Source organism: Phragmites australis, chromosome 5, assembly GCF_958298935.1.
Source record: "Phragmites australis chromosome 5, lpPhrAust1.1, whole genome shotgun sequence".
Lineage (NCBI taxonomy): Eukaryota > Viridiplantae > Streptophyta > Magnoliopsida > Poales > Poaceae > Phragmites > Phragmites australis.
Window position 1 is genome coordinate 41247963 of NC_084925.1, and position 26816 is coordinate 41274778.

Genomic DNA, 26816 nt, shown 5'->3' on the forward strand with positions numbered 1-26816 from the left:
GAGTACCCGCACCGAAGTTAGACTTCGAACACGAACAGATTCGATCGCTCACCTGGCGAATTTGCCAAACGACTTTCGGCTCGTTCTCGTCGAGGAAATAGACTCATCTGTATCTTTAGATGAAGTATTAGATTGTACACGTATCAAGCCATGGTTCGGCATTGAGTTTGACCCTATGACAGACGTGTATTCGAAAAATAAGATATTTTACTGAAGGTGTTCCACACACTATTTCTCATATAATATAACGTTAGTATGTCGTTAGTCCCTATTCTCTCTTTCTTCCGCCAAGTTGTCCTCTAATGAAACGTTGTCGATGGCGGGTTATTTCAGATTGTAATCTAAAGATGAACATAGTGTAACTTTCTTTATATATGTTTTGTCTCTTAAATGAAAGCCTAGGTCATTCTTGCTGGAAAGGAACATAAGAGCGACTCTAAACGGCTCTCTACTTCCCTTCTTATCTTAAATTTTAGCAAAAACGGCTAAAAATATCTCTCTAACCGATTTTCTATCTAACTCTCTATTTTTAGACTTCCTATTTATCCTCTCTTGCTCCTCACATTTAGCAAATGGAAGAGATTCCCTATCTAGCTATTGCTGCTCTTGCGCAAGTAAGGAGATGAGAGGAGGAGAGAGAGAGCAGGTGAGAATTGACAGGTGAACATGCGTTGTAAGAGTAGTTATCATATAAGAACACACGTTGTAAGAGTAGTTACCTCACAAGCACACGCATTGTAAGAATTTATAAGAGCATTTATCACACAAGCACACGTGTTGTAAGAGCAGTTATCATTAAAAAACACACGCTGTAAGAGTAGATACCTCACAAGCACACGCGTTATAAGAATTTATAAGAGTAATTGTCACACAAGCACACACGTTATAAGACAGTTACAACACAAACACACACGTTGTAAGAATTTGTAAGAGCAGTTACCATACAAACACACATATTGCAAGATAAGTTACATACAAACACACGCGTTGTAAAAGTAATTACTATATAAGCACACACTTGTAAGAATTTGTAAGAGTAATTACCACATAAACGCACGCGTTGTAAGAGCAGTTAGAAATATAATCGTTGAAAATAATACTATTTAAATATGAAACGATTATTTGTAGTTACAAGATATTAATAAAATAGAGGTGGATGGATTATATGAAGGCAAATTTAAAAAACTGGTTGAAACAAGTTAGAAAGTAGGAAAGGAAATCTGAATCCTATTTAGAAGAATAGAGAACCAGAAATAGAAATTGAATTGGAATCTCTCTAAAGACATTCTTTTTGAGCTACACCGGTTAAGAGCTGTGATTGTACGTAATATGATAAAGAACATGAACCAGCAATATTGCTTGTCGGTGTTTCAGAGATGCGAATCACATGTAGTCGACCTAGGTTCAATTCCCAGATCCGCCCATGGGTTTGATACCTTTATGCAATACCAGGAGAACTAGTCCCCATCAAAACCAAAAGAAGAAGTAAAAAAATGATTCGGTGCTCTTTGGGTGAACTGGACTTAGCCAGGGTGCGAAATTTTCCCCCCCCTAAAAACATAGAGGATATAGAACATGGTACGCAATATGATAATGGAAATATGATTAGTACTTAGTTGAGAAAACAAGATGACATTGCGTCGAGTTAGCAACTAGCGTACTATACTATTATAAGATAGCCGTGTACCTGGTGACCTGCATGTGTAGTAGTACAAACTTACAAAGGAAGCACGGCTACCTTTCAAGAGAAATGGAAGTGAATGGCGAGGTCATAGTACGAGGTAAGCTGATAGGATGTCGACATCGTCCAATGTTAATTAAAATCCCAAAGCCCTCTCAGAACTCCAAAGGACATGTCTCTCACGTTACATGCAGAGCAGCAAACATAAATTTGAGAGGCAAAACGGTGCTGTCTGTACTAAACTATATATGCCATCTTTGTCATCTATATTTTTAATTAAAAATCGGTTTGCTAGTTTTCAAACGTTCGCGAAATTTCTTATTTGCTGGAGTACTTAACAATATTCACATGCGACCGTGACAGAGCTAAGGAAAGTGTATAGTTTATATGTCTCATGGATATTCACATTGCGTCGAGATATTCACATTGGAAAGTGTATAGTTTATATTCACATTGTGTCGAGTTATATATCTCCAAATACGCAGAGTTATATAGGACATGGTCTCATGGATCACCTGGAGGCTTTCCATTTGTGCTAACAATCCCAAAATAATAACAACATGGTTTATGTACAGAACATCGCTAAGCAGCTAGCCTCAATGAGAAGCTAAACATAGAGAAGGATTACTAGTCCAGCCACTTGACCATTTGCATCAAATTCGTGCATAAACCTAAACAGCACTTCGCCTTTTCCTTCCTCTCTTAGGTGTATATTAGTCGAACGAGTATTGGATGCTAGCAAGCAATCAAGCTAGGAACCCACCACCTTTAAACTTTAGCTTCCTCCCTTCTTGTTAGATCTGAGAGATCTAGAGAGAGAGAGAGAGAGAGAGAGAGAGAGAGAGAGAGAGAGAGAGAGATGGGAAGGGGGAAGATAGAGATTAGGAGGATAGACAACTCGACGAGCAGGCAGGTGACGTTCTCCAAGAGGCGGAACGGGCTGCTCAAGAAGGCCAAGGAGCTCTCCATCCTCTGCGATGCGGAGGTTGGACTCATCGTCTTCTCCAGCACCGGCAGACTCCACGAGTTCTCCAGCACCAAGTACGATTCATTTCACACATATATGTGCCTATATGTTATAGAATAATTTCCAATTAATTTGAGTTAGCTTCCACTTGTCTGTTTTGATTTCTGATCGATCTCCCTCTTTAATTTGGTCACCGTTGCTAGGTTGGTCTAGATATTTAGATGAATAACATCTGAAGGATTTACTACTTTCTGTGAAAAGTAATACTCTTAATACTTGATCCTTCAAGTAGTTCCAATTGATAACAAGATCTTTATGGTCACAAATTTGTAGGTCTTTTAATTTGTTCTTTTATTATAAAGCTACAGAGATCAAAATTTCGATCGCTTCATACATGAAACTAATGGAAAAGTACAATTACCCTAGGGAGTCTGATACCCTAATCAAAGATTTTGATTTTCGTTTATATTAATTATGGTGTTTCCTCCCAGCATGCATATTCCGATTTTTTTCATTAGAGAAATACGAGCCGGTCAGTCGAAAAAAGTTTTAATGTGGAGAGTTTTATAGGAACAGACAAATATAATTTCTTGTTCGATCTTTGCATACACAGATAGAACTACCATTATATCAACGTTGATAAAAAAAAATCCAGAGAGCTTCTAATGCACCATGCAATCTTGAGTCTTGATAGTAAATATTTAGGAAGAATAATGATTACTACAAAGAGTGTGCTAGGAAACATTATAACAATTAATTTAATTTAATAGTTTAGGTATATAGTACTATATTGTAGAATAACATCAAGATCAAGGCTAGCTGCAAATTCAAACAAAGAAAAACAAATTTAATACAATAGTTTAGGTATATATTATATTGTAGTATAGCTTCAAGAGATCAAAGTACCTGCAAATTCAAACAAAGAAAAACACTAACTGATTTATTTTGTTTCACTTTTCATTCTAGCATGAAAGCTGTGATAGACCGGTACACCCAGGCAAAAGAGGAGCAGCTTGACGTGAACAATGCAACTTCAGAAATTATGGTACGGTGAGAAAAAAGTCCCCATATATTACTACTATATAGTAATCTAGTTAAGTAGTACTTACCATTGTGCTTTGGTGAGAGAACACATGTGATGTTGGTGTGACCAAGGTCAGATTTTACTCTTTAATTAATGTTTCTTTTCTAATTAGTATGGTTTTGCCTGCTGGTTTCTTCATGTGTGTATGATGCACCAATGCTGAAGCACTACTACCGAATAACCCTTATATGCCGATCCATCGATCAATTCGTATTAAGAATTAGCACTAAAATTTTATTTGAAAAAAACTGATAGTAATACTATCACTGTTGATCCTTATTAAACTGGCAGTGAAACTTAACAATCACTGTCGGCTCTAGTCACGAATCGAAAGTGATAATAAATGATAATTTATCTTAAAAATTCATAATTTTTTCATACGAAATTGGATGAGAATAAACTTTATATGAAAATTATAATCCTCAACGAGATCTACAATTTTGTAGTTAAAAACTTTTTTATTTGAAGTTATTTAGATATCCAAATAATCATTTGAAGTTTTAGACAGAAGATATCAAAATGATTATATATGCTATTATTATCATTGGTATATCTGTGGTGGGATGATAAGAACATATCGCGCGAGTTGAGAGGTTTCGTGTGAGTGCCATGAATCGCACACACGCAAAAAATCACGTGATCCGCGACAATGCGGCCACGGAGGTTCCTCGGGTGCAATTTTTTTTTAAATTTTTTTTGGCCCACAGACTATCACTGTCAAGGCAGTGATAACTCCATTCACTGTCAGTCCCTAAGTTGTCAGTTATAGTAAAAAATTATTACTGTATATTATTCGTTGATGGCTCTAAAATTAATAGTGAAGATGATTTTAGAGCTAACAGTGAAAGTATTTTATATAGTAGTGAACGTGGCTCTATGATATTTTTTGGGGAAGAAAATATAGAAAGTGTTATCTAAATAAAGCTATTATCACGAGCGTGCAGCAAAAATCGTTAGGAACTAGTCAGACAGTGGGACTGTGGGAGGAGGGGGAGATAACGGAGGTGCGAAAGAGCCCTCAATGGCGGGATGATGCGGGGTGGAGGCAGAATCGACAGCGAAGTGCGAGATTTGGCTGTCGATGCAGTCGACTTGTCCTCATTGCAATCGTCTAATTGGCCACCTAGCCACCATCCATATGGTCCTAATCATGTTTGGTTAGGTGCAACCTGCCGCTGCAAGCTAGCTTGCTCCATAGCTAGATTTTTATAGGGTTGCCAAATAGCTATTCATGCACATTTTTTTTTTTGTTGGAATTGATCTTGACTCGTGCTAATGTTTCTAGAGATAAGGGAGAGTCGTACCTACTTCAACGCCCTGATCAGGGGCACAACCAACATTGGTTGTGGTTTTATTTCACGCAGTACAATAATAAAAGAGGAAAGCCAGGGCTCATGGGTTTAATCGATCTCACGTGGCTAACGCACACCCCCACATACCAAAAATCCTAAACCGATCTAAAAGGTGCGCTGCAATGGAGAGAAGGCCGCTACTGAACTGCTCCGAAGATCTCCGCCAAGCTCTCCCTCACTCCAGCCACACCTACGTCAACTGTCTCACGCCGGCGATCATGCACGACCACGACTACATCTCACCGATCATCAAGATGGCCTAACCCAACATAGGTACATCTTACGCTTCTACTGTTACGAGGTGCTTGATCCTAGAGCTAATGAATTCATGATGTTTAGGTAAAACTTTGTGATCTAATAATTGGTATAAGAGCCTAACTTGTCTCTAATCAAGCCCTTTAGACCTTAATTGTGTTAGATTGTGTTCGGTTGATGTTGTTTTATGATCAAACGGGCCTAGCTAGTTTCGGTTTACACCAATTAGCTATCAATTATGAATCTTTAAGATGAATTAGGTTCGTATCAATGCTCATATTCATGTTTTAGGCTATTTATATCTTTGATTCATGTTAATTGAGCATGTTTAAGTGATAATTAGTCCCAATTAGTGTCGAATTAGATAACATGTTCATGAATTAGGGGTTTTTAGGCTCGGATTAGATCTAATTTATGCATATATGTGTGTTCTTGTGTGCCATTCGGATCGATTTGATGACTTAGAGCATGTATAAGCCTCGGATATATGTGTGTTCTTGTGTGCCATTCGGATCGATTTGATGACTTAGAGCATGTATAAGCCTCGGGTGGCACATAGAAGGAGGGGATTTTAGGGAATTCGAAAGAACCCTAACGAAAAACCTAAGAAAATTCCCCAATTCCCTAAACTTGAGCCCTTTCCCTCATTTTCGAAGACCTCAACCCACAAATCCCCACTTTGGAACCCCAGAGGAAGCAAGAAAAGGTGGAGGTCTTACGGTTTTTGGCGCTCTTCGTCGTTGTCATGTGACGTGCACGCCTGTTAGAGCCTCGAGCTCTTCTTCTCTGGCGGGATCTCCCCTCATATCCCTTGGCTATGCATGTGGATCATCCGGACCTCCTCGCCTCGTTGCCGTTTTTTCGCGCCAGAGTATGTCTCTCTTTCGCCGTATGCGCACGTCACCTTCACGACACCTCCACAGACCGGCTCGACAGAGCTGTGTGCAACTGTGAGCCGACCAATGGTGGCATCTTCTTGTCTTCCTCCTCCTCTCTTGCCGGATCTACCTCCGGTGACCTCTCATCTCTCATGGCGGCTGCCTCTCTCTCGTTGCGGCCGTGTTTTTTGGAGGGGGGAGGAGGAATGGGGCTAGGGTTAGGGTGACCGACGTCGCTCCGTCATTTTGGTCCGGTGAAAACAGCGACAACCGTCGATCGCGATGGACGGCCGAGAAGCGTCAAGGCTATTGGGCCGGTGCGCGTGTGGCTCGGGCCGGGCTAGGCCAAGAGTCCCTTTTGGGCCATTTTATTTAAGTATTGGGCATTTAATTTTCCTTATGTTTTATCTAGTGAATTTTTAATGATTAACCATTTATGCAGTGGATTATGGCCCAAAATTAATGATGATTAATACACAAAAGTTATGATTAATTCTCTAGATGAATTGGAACCAACGGAAATATTTTTTCGGAGAATTTTACGATCAATTTATGTAGGTTTATAATTACTTTCTGACCAAAGTTGATTGTAATTATGCGCCATTTATGTGTTAATTTAAATTCTTTTCTTTTTTTCTGCCCAACGGTAATGTGGATTAGAGTTTATGATAAATTTCTAATCTGGCCTAATTTTTCCTCTCCATCTCTTAACGCTTCCTCTGTTGCCGCCATAATTGACGACATAGAGTAACTTACGGGGAACAACTTTTCTGCTTGGAAACTAAGGTGACTATTGTCCTTAGAGTTTTGGACCTTGACTATGTACTTAGGGTTGATGCTCTCACTACTCCCGTTATTGGCGTGGAGAATTATGATGAACTAAATAAAACCTATGATGCACTTTCTGAGAAGTGGGAACAGTTCAATCGTATGTTATTAATGATTATATGGAACTCAATCTCAGAAGCTATAAGGGGAGCAATCCTAACATCAGAAAAAGCTAAGATGTACTTGGCATTCATGTAGGAGCAATTTAAAGGCACCTTCAAGGTTTATACTACTATATTGATTCAGAAGCTCCTCAACACTAAGTACAATTTTAGGTCCGGCGGCATAAGAGAACACATCATGATGATGACAAACATGGCTGCCAAACTCAAGGGCATGGATATGAAAATCTCTGAGGGTTTTCTTGTCCACTTCATTATGACATCTCTTCCTCTTAAGTTTACTCCTTTTAAGATAAACTACAACACTTAAAATGAGAAGTGGAGCATGAGTGACTTAGTTGCGATGTGCGTCCAAGATAGAGAGGGTGAGGGCTGAAAGGAAAGATCTTATGAATCAAGTTAGCAACCCCAACAACAAAAGGAAATTTCAAGGGGATTTTAAGTCTAATAAGAAGTTGCATTTCATCGTTAAGTGCGACAAGGCAGCGCAGAGGGCGCCCAAGGCACCTACTCCTGCCTCTTAAGAACCTAAGGATGACGAATGTTACTTCTACCACAAGAAGGACCACTACCAGAAAGACTGTGTTGGTTTCCTAATGTGGCTCGCAAAGAAGGGTAATAATTTAATAACATTTATTGATGAATCTCTTTATGCTAATTTTTTCCTTAATTCATGGTGGATTGACTCAGGTGTCACTGTGTACGTTACCAACTCCTTATAGGGATTCCTTACCATGAGAACATTAGAAAAGGGGGAGCAAAGTCTTAGAGTGACCAATAGGAAGGAAGCTGAAGTTGAGGCTGTGGGATCCCTTCTATTAATTCTTGATAGTGGCCTCACACTTAGGCTGAATAATGTAGTTTATATTCTTTCTATGAGGAAGAATTTTATTTCAGTTTCGATGCTAAACGATGATGGTTTTCATTGTAATTTTGAAGATAATAAGTGCATTCTTAAGTTTAATTAAGATGTTATAGGTATTGCCATCCGACAAGACAAATTTTATATACTTTCTCTTAATGAATCTTCTGTGTCTATGAATGTTTGTGACATAAGCTATAAGAGAAAGAGAAGTAAAACTAATGAGACTTGTTCGAAACTGTGGTATTATCATTTAGGCCACATTTTGAAGGTGAGAATGGAGCATCTCATTAAGGAAGAGATTCTCCAACCTTTAGACTTCTTCTACTCTGACCACTGCATAGATTGCATTAAAGGAAAATATGTTAAACAAATAAAGAAGGGGGCCACTCGAAGCACATGATTATTAGAATTAATTCATATGGATATCTACGATCCTTTTCTTGTGATATCGGTGGATAGTTTTGATTCATTCATTACTTTCACTGATGATTTCTCCCGTTACGGCTATATCTACCCCATCAAAGATTGATCTGAGTCTCTTGATATTCAAGATATCAAGGCTGAGGTAGAAAATCAACATAACCTAAAGATTAAAGTAGTGTGATCGGATCATGAGGGAGAGTATTATGGGAGACATGCCCCTTACGGGCAAATCTCTGGTCCCTTTGCCAGAATCCTTCAGGAAAATGGCATAGTAGCCCAATATTCCACACTTGTTGAATCTCAGCAGAACGGGGTAGTTGAGTGACGCAACCTCACACTTATGGACATGGTGCAAAATAGGCTCAGCTATTCTAGTTTAGCTGTTGGACTGTGGATGGAGGCACTTAAGACAGTCGCACACATTTTTAATTGGGTTCCCAGTAAATCAGATTCAAAAACACCTTATGAATTATGAATTGAGAGGAAGCCTTCTTTGAACTATTTACGTGTGTAGGGCTGTGCAACTGAAGCTAAAGTTTGTAATCCACATATTGAAAAATTAGATCCTAAGACAGTTAGTTGTCACTTTATTGTGTATTCTCATAGATTAAAGGGGTATCATTTTTACTATCCAGATAGGATCACTAAGTTTGTTGAAACAAGACACATTGTATTTCTTGAGAACGCGGATCTGGATCCCAGGAAAGTTGATCTCAAAGAAAAACGGGTTTATATTCCTACACCGCTGATCCAAGAGCCCTACATACCTGTGCCCTAGGTGGTTACACCTTCAGTAGAAACTAACGTCAGTGCACCCCCTGCTAAGGTCTTTAAAATTTTTAATGTTGCACCTAACAATAAGCCTCAGTAGTCCCCTGCAGTACTCAGTCCTAGTCTTGCAGTACCTAACGAACCGATCAGAAGATCACAGCATGACAGGAGACCTGCCATCTCGAATGATTACATTATCTACATGAATGAAGATGTTAATGATATAAAAAAGACAGAAGATCTCATCTCATATAAAGAGACCATGATAAGTGAGCATTCGCCTAAGTGACTTAATGAATGACAAATTAAATTATATGAGTGATAATGATGTATGAGACCAAAATAGTAGGTTGTAAATGAGTTTACATAACAAACCATGACTCTAAGTGGAACATCGAAAGGTTCAAAGTAAGACTCGTAGCAAAAGGCTTCTCGCATAGAGAATGGATTGATTATAATGAAACTCTCCTATATCAAGTAATTAAAGATTTCTTCAGAATAATTATGACGTTTATAGCGCATTATGATTTAGAGTTGTATCAAATGGATGTAAAAACAATATTCCTTAATGGTAACTTGAAAAAAAATATTTACATGGTTTAACCAGAAGGTTTTGTCATGAAAGACAAGGAACATTTGGGATGTCACTTTAAGAAATCAATTTATGGTCTAAAACAAGCTTCTAGGCAGTGGTATCTCAAGTTTGATAAAGTTATTAGAAATTTTGGCTTTAAGAAAAATAAAGTTGATAACTTCATTTATGTAAAGTTTAAAGGGAGGAAATTTACCATCTTAGTTTTTTATATGGATGATATCCTATTGGCCAGCAGCGATGAGGATATGTTGTTTGAGATCAAGAGATTTTTTTTCCTCTAATTTCAATATTAAGGATCTCGGTGAAGCTTCCTATGTTCTTGGTATTGAGATTCACCGAGATCGGTCCAAATGAGTATTAGGATTATCTCAAAAGGCATACATTAACAGAGTACTGCAGAAATACAATATGCATAAGTGCTCTGCTACATCTATTCCTGTTGTTAAGGGTGATAAATTTGGGACGTTTTAGTATTCAAGGAACCAATACGAAGCTGATCAAATGAAGTCGATTCCTTATGCTTCAGCTGTCGAAAGCATTATATATGCTCAAGTATATACTCGCACCGATTTAGCTTTTGTGACCAGGATGCTTGGCAGATATCAGTCAAAGTCATGACCAAACCACTGAAAAGCCGTTAAAAAAGTTATTCGCTATTTGCAAAGCACTAAGATCTAAATGCTCATATTTAGAAAATCCGATAACCTCGAAGTTGTTGGTTATTCAGATGCAAGCTTTGCGGGATGTCTGAATACTAAGAAATTCACGTCAGGCTACATCTTCACAATCGCTGGAGGAGCTATCTCGTGAAAAAGTTTCAAACAGACACTTATGGCATCGTCAACGATATAAGCTAAGTTTGTAACATGTTATGAGGCTGTCGAGCAAGCTGTATAGCTAAAGAACTTTATCTTGGGATTAAGAGTGGTCGACAATATTTCAAAACCACTTACATTATACTGTAATAATCAACATATGATTTTCTATACGAGTAACAACAAATCAAGTGGTGCTGCCAAATACATTAACATTAAATATCATGTTGTGAAAGATAGAATTCAAGATCAAACAATTAATGTTGAGCATATAAACACCAAGTCAATGCTCGCGGATTCGCTTACTAAAAATGCTTATCATCCCATATTTTCGTGATCATGTTAGCGGCTTGGGGTTATCGGAAAACCTATGATTTTAGATAAGAGGATCATAATGCAAACCAACTCCCATTAAAAATAACAGATTTCCATTTCAAGATGGAATGGTACACTATAGGTATTTGAGTTTTAGTGACATTTCATTAGCCGTTGTAATGTTTTGTATTGGTATGCTATTTCATGAGAGTGATCTTATGATGTTAGGTTTACGATCAAGGAGGAGAATGTTAGAATTAATCTCAGCTCGTGCTAACGTTCTCTAACAGAACAGACCAAGAGGTAAGGGGGAGCCATCCCCACCTCAGCCTCCTGATCGGAGGCAGGATCAACGTTGGTTGCGGTCCCGTTCCACGTAGCGCAATAATAAAAGGGGAACGTCGAGGCTCATGGGTTTAATCGATCTCACATAGCTAATGCACACCCTCATATGCCAAAAACCCTAGACCGATTTAAAGGGTGCACTGTAGTTTTGTTCCGAAGATATCATGCCAGCCACACCTACGTCAAATGTCTCACACCCACGATCACGCACGGCAACGACTACATCTCACCAATCATCAAGATGGTCTCATCCAACATAGGTACATCTCACGCTTCCGTTGTTACGAGGTGCTTGATTCTAGAGTAAGTGAATCCATGATGTTTACGCAAAGCTTTATGATCTAACAATTTGTTGCTGTATAACGAAATGCACCCTTAGTTTCTCCCAAATCTTCACCAATCAGGCAGCCAGTCACCGGTGTCTTTTCATAATTTGTATGCCGAAATTCGTGTTCTAGCTTCAGCTCATTTGATTTACTAGCCTTCCTAAGATTGAGATTTCGATAAATACGTGCACCATGCACACATACAACATACCATAAGCTTATGCGCCTCCTAGTACACACCAAGGACACATAGACACACTTGTATAGCCGCAAGGATATATTCTTAGTTTGTCCCGAGTCTTCACCTACCAGCCAGTCAGCAGTGCCTTCATAATCTGTATATCGAAATTTGTGTGCCTTCATTTGATATACTAGCCTTCTTGAGACTGAAAACTACTACAATATACGCGAATATAGAGGGATATTATCTCCATCTAGCAGTCTGCTATCCACATCATCAACCAGTTTGCAGTTTAATAGGGCGCCAGCTGTATCCCTGGAAGACCATGTTTGGATAGGCAGGGAATAGAGCCAACCATTTTAGAATAAAGAGAAAAAAGTGAACTAATTTCCCTATTAACCTAGGAGGATGTGGTCACATACCTGCATGTCTAAATGGAATGGGTATGGACTTGTTAGAGTGATACTTACAGTTGGGCAATGTAATTTGTAAGCCCTGCAAACTTGACAATTATCAGACGGTGTTCTGAAGTAGCATTGATCCCAGACTACAAAAGAGACTATGCTCGAACACATACATGAAACAAGAGGAACAATTCGTCCACAACAGTCTTGGCAAATCATCTGTCCATAATGTGTATGGCAATTCAATACAAATGTCCTCAAAACAAGAAGCTTGACCATGGAAAATTCCGGCTCATCTTAATTACATAAAGCTTCTGAATACCAGGCAAGCGAAGTTTAAAACTCCAGATAAACTTATGCCTTTCTGATTGACCATGTGCCCTGTAAAAGGAGAGCTCTGTCCAAGCCTCCAAGGCTCCGAGCAGTCAGCTAGTAAGTACAGCAGTTGGAAAACCAATCTTAAATTCTCTATGGCAGCACAATTTCTCATGAAGCTTAACCATCACCTTAGTTTGAAGACGAGGCCAAAGTCATTCCAACTCATCCAAAGTTCATCCTGAGGAGGCATATTATACAGTACGAAGTTAGATAAAATGAGTGCACTGAAGCAAAATCCAGGTACAAGGTGTTTTACTTTAGTAAGAACAAGCCTATAAATCGGTTCTAGCCTCTTACCGTGCAGTTGCACTGCACCCTTTTACTCTGAAATAGATACCATAGCACAAACCAAAGATTACATGCCGAATATTACTGAATCTGTTGACTACCTTAACATTAACATCTGTACCATAGAGCTCGTCATAGTAATAATTCCCTCAACATTAACATCTGTACTTTAGAGCTCGGCATAGTATTCACACCTGCTGTGGCAGCTGGCAAGTTAAAAGCAGAAGGCAAGGTGTCCCTTTAAGTTATACAGTAAAAGATTTGTATGGAATTCAACTGACACTGTCACTAGCACAAGAAAAAGGGCAGTAAAATATTAAAAGCTGGAATACTCAGGACCATAAAAAATGTAACTGACATTAATAAGTATGATACTGATGTCATGTTTAGTCCTTCCATTCAGGACCGTTTAATGACAATTTTTCTTCTGTAAATATCAAGAAAGGCCAAATCATCATCTACAGGTTACATGGTCGTGAAGGCTATGAAGTATGGTACATATACTGCTCTTGGATTTAGTCATGCTCCACAGAAGAATATTTTTGTCTGGCAATATTGTGCTTCAAAGATGATGAAACCATACACTAACAGGATACCAAATGTAAAAGAAAATATCGCAATAGGCACAGAACTCACTATTACATAAGCGCATTGAGAATGCATCTAAAAAAAATGTTATTTGGAAAAACAGAAAGATCAAACTGAATTTGCCCTGAAATCACATTGGAGACTGTAAATGTAATAATATAATATTACCCTACTGATATTGTTCCAACATATTGATCAACTACAAACCCATTTAGTCAACTAAGATTACATGGAAATGCATATGTTGTTACGGTAATTATACTAAATCAGAGCATTATAGGTCCAAATATTTGCATGTAAATGAAATAGGTATGTTATCCCCAAATCTGAAGCATGTGCTGTTGTTGAGTATTGATTCATTTTACGCAATGTATTAGTATACTACGGCATACATTTTGAGATTATTTTTCTAAAATTAATTTTTGTAGCTCAGAAACTGACAATACTTCTTGTTTTACTGATAGCTCTGGCAAAGGGAGGCAGCAAGCTTGAGGCAACAACTGCACAACTTGCAAGAAAGCCACAAGTATGATCTTCCAATTGATTCTGCAATAAAAAGACAATCACTCATCAATACAAAGTTCAGATTCCACATGGGAATTTTATAAGAATTGTCAAAACCAATTTTAAATGTTTCACTCCGAGAAGATGAGGAAAAATATCTAGTCATTGAAAGACATTCACGGTTTTCACTATTCAAGAAAGGAAATTGATAGTGACTCTCGGTTTTGCTCTGACCTGTGTACCCACGCAAATTGATATTGGATTAGTTTCAATGCCGTTCAAGATAATGTGAGAAAACTCTTTTGATTTGTTGTAGGCAACTAATGGGAGAGGAGCTGTCAGGCCTAAGTGTGACGGACCTCCAAAGTTTAGAGAATTGTCTTGAAATGAGCCTACGTAGTGCCAGAATGAGGAAGGTCGTATTCATTTTGTTTCCACATTTTGTTTTTCTGTTCACTTCAATCTAATATGCAGTAAATATCTATCAAACAGGACCATCTTTTGAAAAGTGAAATTGAAGAGTTACAAAGGAAGGTTAATCCCTACAATCGATGCCTTTTTATTATGCCAAGCAAATAATCATGCATGGAAGTTGCTGACATCTATAATTTATACTGACGATAAAACAGGGTAGCCTAATTCACCAGGAAAACATGGAACTCTGCAGAAGAGAGAATCTCATGTCACAACAAAAAATGGAACTACATAGAAAGGTTTGATGAACAATTGTTTGCAGGAACTTTAACCAAATGAAGATGCATTGTCAGCAGAAAGCTAAACAACTTAATTTCTGCTTCAGGCCAGTGAAACAAGAGGTGTTGCTAATGCAAATAAAAGCTCTGGCACTACCTACAGTTTTGCTATAGCACAAGATGCAGATGTCCCTGCTAATATTGAACTGAGCCAATCACAACAAAAAGAGGGAGAGCAATGCAAAATAGGGGCTCCAGAACTGGGGTAAATATTCTTTTCTAGAATCCAAAAAATGTAGTAGTCCAAGAGGTATGAATATGATTAATGAGGAGCCTATGCTTTAATATGTAGCACACTTCAGCTGCACTAAGAAGATGCAGTACAAGCTGGACAATATCATGATGTTCCACAGATTCCAACACGCAATGTGCCTTTTGGTTGTAATGAGTATTTTGTGCCATATACTAGCTGAGTGAACAAATGGTTTGTGTACAAACTACGATAGGACCAGTTATGTTATCTGAGGGCAGAGGCTCTGCTGTATTGAAAATGCAACATATTTGTTATTGTAATGACTAATATGATACCCTGACTGTCGTACTGTTGATCTTGGAGATAGTTCTGCAATGAAAAGGTATATTATCGACTTACCAATATTGAAGCAACCTTTTTTTGTTGCTGGTTACCAGAATGCCTATCAAGCTTGGCCAGATGCGTCTTATTCAGATTTTTTTGTAGCCTTTTGGTTAGTTGTGGTTGTTAGGTGGTTCGTGGTTGGAATGGTTGTTCAATGTTTATAGAAGATAAAAACAGTATAATTCTGACGGTTGTGCGTTTTTGGTTAGCTGGAGTCCCCAGCAAGTGATGTAAGACTATACTGTTGCTTTCAACAAAAACAGGCAGAACTCTTTCCAAAGAAGAAGAAAAACTAGTAGGATTTTTCACAAAGAATTAATTAGTCCACCGTAGTGCTGACTGCTGGGGATGATGTCTGACCCAGCCTGCCAACCCTCCCTACCCATAGGAGTTCAACTAGCATTAGGAATGATGCTCATCCAACTCAGGATTTGTTTGGCAAAGCTCTCAGAGCAGCTTTCTGAGTGGAATCACGACAGTTTTGCTAAATAATAGTTTTTAGTTTTTCGCTTCCCGAATGGAATCCGTAGGAGTGATTTATCTAAAATGAACTAGATGTTAGAAGCTGAAAAAAGTAGCTTCCTCTGATTTACTTTCCACACAGAATCATTTTCTACATAAAGTTTACCCTAAAGAATTACTAGAAAATTACTTTCAACCACATAATTATTTTCTTCAGAGAATCACTCCCTTCAAAGAATTTAGATTAAGAAGAGCTCTACCAAACAAACCCTCAATTCACAAACCTGCAACCAGCAAAACAGAATGCATATAGGTCATGCAAATACCAGCAAAACAGAATGCATATAGGTCATGCAAATACCAAATCATCCATATCCCGCACATCCAGTAAAAACAAAGAGAGTGCAATAAACCAATTTCTATCCTACTGGCTTACTATCAAATGGCCAGTATGGTAAGCAAGAATTGAATCTGCCAATCAAGAATTTACTTCATTCTTTTAAAACGAATATCAACAGTGTTAAAGTAACTGAACTTTTAATACAAAGTACCATAGTACTTTCTTGCTGAAACTAAAGTTGTAGTTCATCGATGCTCTCTAATGGTTATGCCAATATCACATTAAAGTGGTTGTGTCCTTTAGTAATACTTCCTCCATTCTTCTTAATTTGTGCTATTTAGTTTTTACTGATGCCAAGATGTGGCTGTGGCCATTACTTATAAATATACATTTCACTAAGGCTCTATTTGGATCTCAGAATTGCCATGGATGAATTGAATTGGACCTCAAATCCAAATCTAGATGGAAATAGAAATGAGACTACAATTCAATTCTTTTGTTTGGTTAGTAAGAAAATTGTTGAAATGGAAACAAGGAGGGTCATCGCCCTGTCGTTTCCTGTGATGACAGTCGCCTCCGTCAAATCCACTGCCGCCACACCCCCCCCCCAACGACCTCCACAGCTTCCTCCACTGCGGCCTCTGCACCCACACAGCCGTCCTCCACTCCCACACCTTCCTCCACCACCTCGGCCTCCTCCTTGGACACCCCATCCTCGCCGGCCTCCTCCTCACTGCATTCGCCTGCTCTACCGTCGCATGCCAGTCGAGTTGACGTGAAGGTTGAGCACCGGTGTGACCTCGAATTCCAGGAGCCCAACCTCGGAGGAGGCATGAAGCCTCGAAGCCCTACCTCGGAGGAGACACTAAGCCTCGAAGCCGGACCCTGTTGACGCGAAGCTCTACAGCACGCTGGTGTTGAGGAGGGAAGAGGGACTTCACCCCAGCGGGGTGCCACAGGAACACGCCGATGCCATCGCCGAAGACCTCGTCCATCAGCCATACACTCTCCCGCCGCAGCCTCCGCACCAAAGCCTGACTTAAAGCATGGGTGGGGGAGTTGCTTCGATTGAGATCGATTCAGACCCCAATAGGTCCAATTCCACGAAAATCGACATCCAATTCCATTTCTGATTCTAGAGGACATCCAAACAACTGAAATGAAAAAAACCTAAATCCAATTCCCTTATTCTGAGCTCAACTCCGCGAAACAAACGAGGTCTAAAAAGATGGTGATATAACTTTCGTATGATCAACCTAGATTGTTTTCAAACATACTACTATAAATTTTAGAAAATTAGTCTCCAAAAAAGGTTTAACTACACCAATTCTGGAACATCACTGCTTGCCTAAATGGTCATCATCGAAAGAGTGGTCATTCTATGAGACATTACATGAACTCCATCGAAAAAAGATAACAGTATAATCACCAAAATTGACTTTGAGAACGCTTATGATAAAGTTAAATGGCATTTCCTGCTACAGTCCCTTCGGATGAAAGGATTCTCGCCTAAATGGTGCACAAGAGTAGAAAGCCCCATTTCTGGGGTAGCGTAGCAAGTAAAAGTTAATGAAGAAACTGGCAATTACTTCCAAACAAAAAGTCTACGTCAAGGTGACCCGCTCTCTCCGATTCTGTTTAATATTGTCGCAGATATGCTAGCAATATTGATCGAGAGAGCCAAAAATGCAAGCCAAGTTGAAAGAGTTGTAACCCATTTGGTAGAAAGTAGACTATTGATCCTTCAATATGTCGACGATACAATCTTATTCATGGAAGACGACCTGGAAAAGGCCAAGAACATGAAGCTTCTGCTTTGTGCATTTGAGCAGCTTTTAGGATTAAAAATAATTTTCCATAATAGTGAAATTGTTTTGCTTTTGGACGGCTCAAGACAAGGTTGACCAATATGCTAATATATTCGGATGTGAAATGGTGAGTTAACCATGTGATACCTATGAATTCCAATTCACTTTCAAAAACTCAGAAACTTAGACTGGAAAGGAGTTGAGGAACGAATAGGAAAAAGACTAAGTAGTTGGAGACCAAGTACTTATCTACAAGTGGCAGATTGATACTTTTAAATCCCACATATGTGATGTCCTTCTTCCAAATCCCACGCAGAGTGCTAAAAAAGATCAATTTTTTTCGATCAATATTCTATTGGCAAAACAATAGTAAAAAAAAGAAATACCACCTGGCGAAATGGAAAGCCCTTTGTAAACCCATAGACATGGGTGGTTTAGGGATAAAAGACCTCGACAACCAAAAATGTCACTCTCCCATGTAAGTTAGTAAGTGGTTGTACAAGTTACTAATTGAAGATGGGACATGGCAAGAATTACTTTGAAAAAAATACATGGGGACAAAACCTCTTTCGCAAGTTGAAGGAAAGCTAAGTGACTCGCACTTATGGGCCGAACTAATGAAAATAAAAAGTATCATGATATGATACTTTTAACATAAAGGACGGATCCGAAATTAGATTTTAGGAGGACACCTGGTTAGGTAACTCATCACTGAGACTCCAATTTCTTTCATTATACAACATAGTGCGAAATAAACATGACAAAATAGCTAAGGCGATGGAGTCATCATTTCAACAAAAACCTCGTGCAGAGACTTTTGTAAAGACACTATATGATTTGTCCTTACAAATATGACATAAGGTCCTGTAAAGACATTTCTTTAAAAGATGTCTCAAGTATAGAGACAGTACATGAGACATTAAAACTATAAAAGTATCTTTTAAGACATTTTCTAAAATATCAATACAAAATTACGTAGAGACATTTTTGAGGCATTTTTAATGTGATGTTACCTCGTATAGACATAATTTGAGACACTCCATTTAATATTCAAGAGATATTGTTTTGATGTTTGAGACATGTAGTGAACTACTCATAACAATTATACCATACATTTAAGCAAGAAATGATATGAGGTTGAGTTGGCTAGCTAATAGAGATTATGCATAAACTTGTGATTGCATGAGGTCTTGAGTTTGAGGATTGGTCACTACAAAAGTATCATATTTTTACAATATATTTCTAGCATATAGAGACAATATGTGTCTCTACCAAATGTCTTATGAAACATATTTACATTTATCAAATTGTCTCTTCGTTCAAAGAGATTTAACCTCTATAACACTTTAGACATTATATCTACAACTACGGTAGAGACGACATAGAATGTCTCTAGAAGACAAAAATAGTGTCTCTACACACCGCATGTGTTGTAGTGCATTCCCCACAAATATTTCAGTCGAATGGAATGTTTTGACAGCTTGGCCTCACCAATGTCACTTTTTTTTGGGACTGAGATCAGTTTAAATGGTCTTTAAACAAATATGGAAAATTTGCAGTCAGCTCTCTGTACATGGCTCTGGTGCAAGATGAACCAATCCAAAATAGTAAAATTTGGAAATTAAAGATATCGCTAACAATAAAAAAATCATTGGTATCTAAAAAAGGAGTTCTATTAATAAAAGACAATCTAAGAAAAAGGCAATGGCTAGAAGATCGAAAGTGTTATTTTTGTCACAAATGTGGGACAATTAAGCATCTCTTTTTTTATTACCGTTTCGAATGTTCTACATGGCTAATGTTTCGAATGTTCAAAACATGCTTGGAAATTAGTTTCAAGGTCTTAGTAATAACTTAAAAGGCTATATATTGGCGGTGGCGACGGCCACTTTTTGTTGATCTCTATAACTATGCAGGAACGATATTATCTTTAACATGAGGAACTATGTTTCTCCTTTGCAGGTTATTGTTACATGTACACACTAGTTTCGTTCATAATCTGTACGACATCAACAGGATCATCAACATATGGTTACTGTTGCATGTACATGCCTGAAGCGGACGGCTAGGGAGCTCTTTGCCCAATTTAGATGAAGTATAGACTCTGTATCCAAGCCTGAGCGAAATAACTTCAGTCGAGGAGATGTGTTTCCTTCTTGTTAGCCATTTTTATTTTTGAGATTCAAGTAACTTTCTGATTCTTTCTTAGAGGCTATGTGCATCTCAATAATGCAAGTGAACTCTTGTGCAATTGTATCAACTTGATGTAACAATGGGAGTTAATAAAACTCTATTTTCCAAAAAAAAAAAAATCTTACCTTTCAACTTTTGTGACATCTCTTATCACAGAGAATAGCAAAAGCTTGGCTATTTCATCCATCCGGCTTTGATTCAATGACTAACATCTCCACCAATATCATCGTCCCTCTGTAGCATCGAACTCAAATATCAAAATGTATCCTTCTTGGGAACCACTTCTCCACCGAGATTAACACATTCTCCCTCATACCTAGTATCACTGAAATGCACTTCATATACTCTGTAGCATCGATCGTAAATATCGAAAGGTATCTATCTTTCTTAGGAATCACCTCTCCACCGAGACTTCATATACTCGATTTTGGTCCTACTAAGTTTAAAATCTTTCGATTATAAAATGGTACTTAATTCTAACAGTTGATGTAAGATTTTACTGTTGCTTTCAATAAAAGCAGGTAGAGCTCTTTCAAAAAAAGAAAAAAGACAGTAGGATGTTTCACAAATAATTAATTAGTCCACCGTAGTGCTGGCTGCTGGGATGATATCTGACCCAGCCTGCCAACCCTCCGCTACGCATGGAGTTCAACCAGCATTAGGAATGAATGCTCATCCAACTCCATTCCCAAACCACGAAATTTATATTTCGTGATGCAAAGTTTCGACACCAGCAGAACAGAATGCATATAGGTCATGCAAATACCAGATCATCCATATCCCATAAATCCAGTAAAAGCAAAGAAAGTGCAATAAACCAATTTCTACCCTATTGGCTTACTATCGATTGGCCAGTATGGCAAGCAAGAATTGAATCTGCCAATCAAGAATTTACTGTGTTCTTTTAACATGAATGTCAACAGTGTTGAAGTAACTGAACTTTTAATACAAAGTACCGTACTTCTTGCCGAAAGTAAAGTTGCAGTTCGTTGATACTCTCTAATGGTTATGCCAATATCACATTAAAGTGGTTGTGACCTTTAATAATACTTTCTCCATTCTTCTTAATTTGTGCTATTTACTATTTATTGATGCCAAGATATGGCTGTGGCCATTAATTTTAAATATACATTTAACTAAAAAAGTATGGTGATATAGCTTTCGCATGGCCAATCCAGATTGTTTTCAAAAATACTACTAGTAAATTTTAGAAAATTAGTCTCCAAAAAAGGTTTAACGACACCTGTTCTGGAACATCAATGCTCGCAGTTTAGAAAGTTTGACTACATGGATTATAAAGTATCAAATAAGGAATGGAGGGAGCAGTAGACAATCATCATTCAATATCTAGTTCTTGGTAAGAAACAGTAGTTATGTGGGTATGCCTTCAAATTTAGGCTTAATAAATTCAGTTAAAAAATCCCGTGTTCAAGCGAATACAGAAATTACAATGTTTTTCATTGATTATAATTTGGCAAACATGGCATGATATATGATCAGAAAATGTACATCCTCAGCTGCTCAGAAAGTTACAAGGGAGAAAAGCCCATAAAAGCGAATTCCAGAACCAAAACTGCCACAAAGAAATAAATCCAGCAATTTTTTTGCCAGCGCTCTTGGTAGTATAAGCTATAAAGAGCCGTTTCTGTAACAATATTAATACAAATTCAGATGAACTATGTGCGTCGGTGTCTTACTTGTGACTTCTTGCAAGTAATGCAGTTCCTGCCTCATGCTTGGTGCCGCCGCATGCAATAATCCCATGACTAGTCGAGCAAGAGGACAACAAATGTCAGAACACTCAGCAAGCCATGCTAACTGTTTGAGAAATGTAAACTATTATGAGAAATATATACTGACAACAAAACAAACACAGAACACAGCATCAGTGCTATTTGGAATAAACAGGAGGTAAATCGCTACACTCGTAGAGAATGCCGCAGGTTCAAATTGGCTACGTATTAAAATAAGCTACTGTATCATCTGCCTTGAGGCATCTGGCCAGGGGCGGACCCCATTCAATTCAAGGGCATTCAAATGAATGCCCAAATTTTTGAGAAAAAAATCAATTATATAGTTTACATATCAATATATCATGCATATGTCATGAAAAAATGGACGAAACGGTACATATTAATTGCATAAAAAACGTGAGAACAAAATATTTCATTTTAGCAGAGGATGAATTCTAGTGGTATGTTTGCACAACGGTTCGAAAATAGTGTGACATAATCAACTTTGCCTAATTATTCATTACGTTCAAAATTCGAGTGCCCATCATGCAAGTTCTGGGTCCGTTACTGCATCTGGCTATCTGGCTACTCATATTGTCAGATGACCAGAGTTGAAATCGGGCAACGGGCTAGGAGAGCAGTTAACTTAGCTTTCCAAGAGTAAAAACTGCAAGCAAGCACAACATCAGAAACTAGTCACTTTTTGGGATTCCAGATAGAAAACTTGGCGTCCTGGTTTCCATCTAATTAATCAACTGAAAAAACCTGGTAAATCTGTTACAAATGTCCTTCCAACAACTCATGGATAAGACCATCCCTCTCAAAAATCCCCAACCTATTCGTGAAATCAACAAGGAAAACAGTCAAAACGCCACGGAACCACATACCCCGGATCTATCACCCTCGCACATCACGCACGGAATCGGAGCGAAAAATGGCATCAAGATCTATCGAGGAGCTCCTAAAAGAGGAGAAGATGAAGGGCAGTCTCTAGAAACTTCCCCATACCTCGAATCCTCCGCGAATCCCACCCTCTCCAGCCAATGAAAAGCGGACTGTGTGCGAGCGCTGATGTGCGGGCGGCGCCAGCTTTATAACGGGGGCGGCGAAGGGTCTAGAAGGATCGGACCGACGGGTCTAGAACCAGAGCCCCAATTCCAAGTGGAGGTAGGAAAAACGAGAGGTGATGCGACGGGATTGGCTTTTGGGCTAAGGGAGGGAGGATTTAATTACTGGTTGTTAATTGCGGCGGGGAGGAGGGGTTGCGGCTCAGCGCACGGCCACGTCGACGTCACGGATTTTAAACGGAACATGTGTCGGGAGTGGAGCGTGGGGAGGGTAGGGCATGGTCCAATCAGGTTTGTGCTTTTTATATGGTGGTCCCCTCCGCTCCTCGTTACGGCTAAAGAGCTAAGTGGCCTGGGAACCTCGAAAGTTCTAGAACTTGTATGTGGCTTTTGAATTTGTGCTTTTTTTAAAAAACCTAACCCAACACGTGGAGTTACGTATTCACTCGTACTACCCCACGACCCACGTACACATTCATGTTTATGGAAGATCAGATGTATAGAACATAAAAATTAATAAAATCAATATAAACATCTCGCTGTCAACGAATATATCAGTTATTAAATTTTTTTTGTCTTATGAGACATATAATTAAACAAATTTAAGATTTAATTCATAATAAATAGAAGATACAATCACGTAACTTAGTTCTCAATTTGTGCACTAAGTGCCATGTACAATGATACGTCTGGTGCCAGTTACCTAATTTAGTAACTTACGATCCTCTGACATGAGGAAGGAAAATCATCTGTGAACAGTATTTTTTGCGGTGACTGAACCGTACCTTACTGTAGTGATTATACTGTAGCAAATAATATTGCGCATGGAAATACTTTAGGGACTGTCCTGTAGAACAGTACTGTATCAAAAACCGTGGGATCAATCTAGCTAGTTTATTTCCAATCCGACAGGTTGGAGGGAGTAAAGTCACGGATACTGTTCACTCATGACTTCACTCCCTCAAGTCAAAAAATTTCACCAACACATGGGCGAGCAGGTCGGTATAGTTCCTAAAATCCTATTGCTGCTCATAGCCTCCTTTTCCTCAACACTCCTACTAAGTAGAAGAATAATAATATTATTTAAAAGAGATAAATAGGTGTTACTATAAAATTAAAACTACTTTTACTATTTAGTCTAAACTTATAATGGAAAATAAACTAACAGATTTTTCACAGTTAAAAACCTAAATATGCAAAACTTAACTAGTGTACAATCATCCTAAATAAATATGAAGGTTACAATCCTAAGTCAAAGATTATTCAAATATAACAAGATATAAAAAAATCTAATCGAAATTCTGAAATTACTGTTGATCGGAACTTCCAGTTCAAAATTTGAAACTAAAATTAAACTATGCCTAATGAGTTATAAATCAAACCAAATTAAGTTATGTGTTCCAAATGATAATTCTAATCAGATCTATAAGTACCTGCAATCAATTTCATACAAACAAATAAATCGAGAAAATTGACAAATAGAGAGCAGAAATTCAAAAATAAACAAATACAAAGAGGAGACATGTAATTTATTTCTCAAAATTTGGACACCTCCACTTGAGGTTCAAAAATCCCCAACCTATTCGTGAAATCAACAAGGAAAACAGTCAAAACGCCACGGAACCACATACACGCACGGAATGAAAAATGGCATCGAGATCTATCGAGGAGCTCCTAAAAGAGATGAAGGGCAGTCTCTAGAAACTTCCCCATACCTCGAATCCTCCGCGAATCCCACCCTCTCCAGCCAATGAGCAGCGGACTGTGTGCGAGCGTTGATGTGCGGACGGCGCCGGCTTTATAACGGGGGCGGCGAAGGGTCTAGAAGGATCGAACCGACGGGTCTAGAACCAGTGCCCCAATTCCAAGTGGAGGTAGGAAAAACGAGAGGTGATGCGACGGGATTGGCTTTTGGGCTAAGGGAGGGAGGATTTAATTAGTGTTTGTTAATTGCGGCGGGGATGGAGGGATTGTGGCTTAGCGCGTGGCCACGTCGACGTCACGGATTTTAAACGGAACATGTGTCGGGAGTGGAGCGTGGGGAGGGTAGGGCATGGTCCAATCAGGTTTGTGGTTTTTATATGGAGGTTCCCACTGCTCCTCGTTACAGCTAAAGAATTAAGTGGCCTGGGAACCTCGAAAGTTCTAGAACTTGTATGTGGCTTTTGAATTTGTGCTTTTGTAAAAAAAGCTAACCCAACACGTGGAGTTACGTATTCACTCGTGCTACCCCACGACCCAGATATATAGAACATAAAAATTAATAAAGTTACTATAAGCAACTCGCTGTCAACGAATACGTCGGCTATTAATTTTTTTTTCTTATGAGACATATAATTAAACAAATTTAAGATTTAATTCATAATATATAGAAGATACAGTCACCTACGCTAATCACTCAAATAAGACTTAGTTCTCAATTTGTGCACTAAGTGCCATGTACAATGATACGTCTGGTGCCAGTTACCTAATTTAGTAACTTGCGATCCTCTGACAAGAAAAGTCATCAGTGAACAGTATTTTTGGTGACTGTGCTATGACTACTGTAGTGATTATACTGTAGCAAATATAGTGCATGAAACCATAGTAGCGACTGTACTGTAGCACAGTACTGTATAAAACTGTGGCGATCGATCTCACTCGTTTATTTCCAATCCGATGGTTCGTAAGGGGTAAAGTCATGGGTACTGTTCATCCATAACTTCACTCTCTCGAGTCGAAGAATTTCAGTCTGGGTGTCTGAGAATACTTTGGAAGAAGTAGAGGGGCCATGATGCGCTAACACATGGGTGAGCACGATCGGTACAGTTCCTAAAATCCTATTGATGCTCATAGCCGGCTCCTCCTCAACACTCCTACTAAGACCATCTCCAATAGCTACCTCAAATGTTCATCATCAAAATACTATTACAGCATCCCCTATCCCTAACACTGTAGCAGTACTGTATCACTGGATAGAGGATCTGTTGGAGATAAATTTCCAGTGCTACAGTAGACCACAAAGTATTGTAGCACTGGAATTTGCAGATTTGGGGACTCCGTTGGAGATGACCTAAGTAGAAGAATAATGATATCATTTAAAGGAGGTAAATAGATGTTACTATAAAATTAAAACTACTTTTACTATTTAGCCTAAACTTGTAATGGAAAATAAACTAACAGATTTTTCACAATTAAAAATCTAAATATGCAAAACTTAACTAGTGTACAATCATCCTAAATAAGTATAAAGGTTACAATTCTAGAGTCAAAGATTATTCAAATCTAACAAGATATAAAAAACTCTAATTGAAATTCTGAAATTACTGTTGACCGGAACTTCCGGGTTAAAACTTAAAACTAAAATTAAACTATACCTAATGAGTTCTAGATCAAACCAAATTAAGTCGTGTGTTCCAAATAATAAGTCCAATCAGATCTATAGAGTACATGTAATCAATTTCACACGAACAAGTAAATCGAGCAAATTTGACAAATAGAGAGCAGGAACTCAAAAATAAACAAATAAAAAGAGGAGACACGGGATTAATTTCCCAAAATTTGGACACCTCCATCTGAGGTTCCTACATCTCTGTTAAGAGGCTCAGTCACACTTGAGCCGGATCACTTTCAATCATTTTTCTCATCAAACTCGATCACACTTGAGTTTGAGCTTTCACTCTTGATTTCTTTCCTTACGAAGGCGAAATCCAAGCCTTCACAAATTACCCACGATACATCACAACCTTAGGTGTTCGTCGGCGATATCTAGCTGCCTAGAAGCTCTGAGCTCTAAGAGTAACAAACGCGACGACAAATTTCTTGCTGATGAACTCGAGTGCTCAAGATGGAAATTATGCTCACTTGCTCTCAAACTTCCAATCTCTCAGCTCAACTCAATTTTCTTCTCAAATCTCACAATAAAATTCAGTGGAGAGAA

The 26816-nt window shown here is 38.5% G+C and overlaps 2 protein-coding genes and 1 long non-coding RNA gene across 10 annotated transcripts; 2 read left to right on the forward strand and 1 right to left on the reverse strand.

Moving 5' to 3' along the window:
* The first annotated feature begins 2232 nt into the window (after positions 1-2232).
* Positions 2233-3857, forward strand: LOC133919725 (MADS-box transcription factor 57-like). The gene is made up of 2 exons (XM_062364215.1): positions 2233-2722; positions 3615-3857. The coding sequence occupies exons 1-2, from the start codon at positions 2541-2543 to the stop codon at positions 3700-3702; spliced, it is 270 nt and encodes an 89-aa protein (XP_062220199.1). The 5' UTR covers positions 2233-2540; the 3' UTR covers positions 3703-3857.
* A 7465-nt stretch (positions 3858-11322) lies between these two features.
* Positions 11323-24956, reverse strand: LOC133919726 (uncharacterized). 8 transcript variants are annotated; one of them, XR_009909957.1, is made up of 6 exons: positions 24613-24932; positions 22839-23952; positions 21795-21863; positions 12381-14007; positions 12226-12298; positions 11326-12118 (listed from the first exon to the last, which is right to left on the reverse strand). It is a non-coding gene; the product is annotated as an uncharacterized LOC133919726 (long non-coding RNA). The 8 variants fall into 8 exon arrangements; XR_009909958.1 differs by having other exon boundaries at positions 11323-12298; positions 24613-24931; XR_009909956.1 differs by having other exon boundaries at positions 11325-12118; positions 12226-14007.
* On the forward strand, positions 14007-15238 carry LOC133919724 (MADS-box transcription factor 57-like). The gene is made up of 5 exons (XM_062364214.1): positions 14007-14381; positions 14458-14499; positions 14595-14678; positions 14765-14922; positions 15010-15238. Exons 1-5 carry the CDS (start codon positions 14289-14291, stop codon positions 15026-15028), a joined length of 396 nt encoding a protein of 131 aa, XP_062220198.1. The 5' UTR covers positions 14007-14288; the 3' UTR covers positions 15029-15238.
* Positions 24957-26816: the final 1860 nt, after the last annotated feature.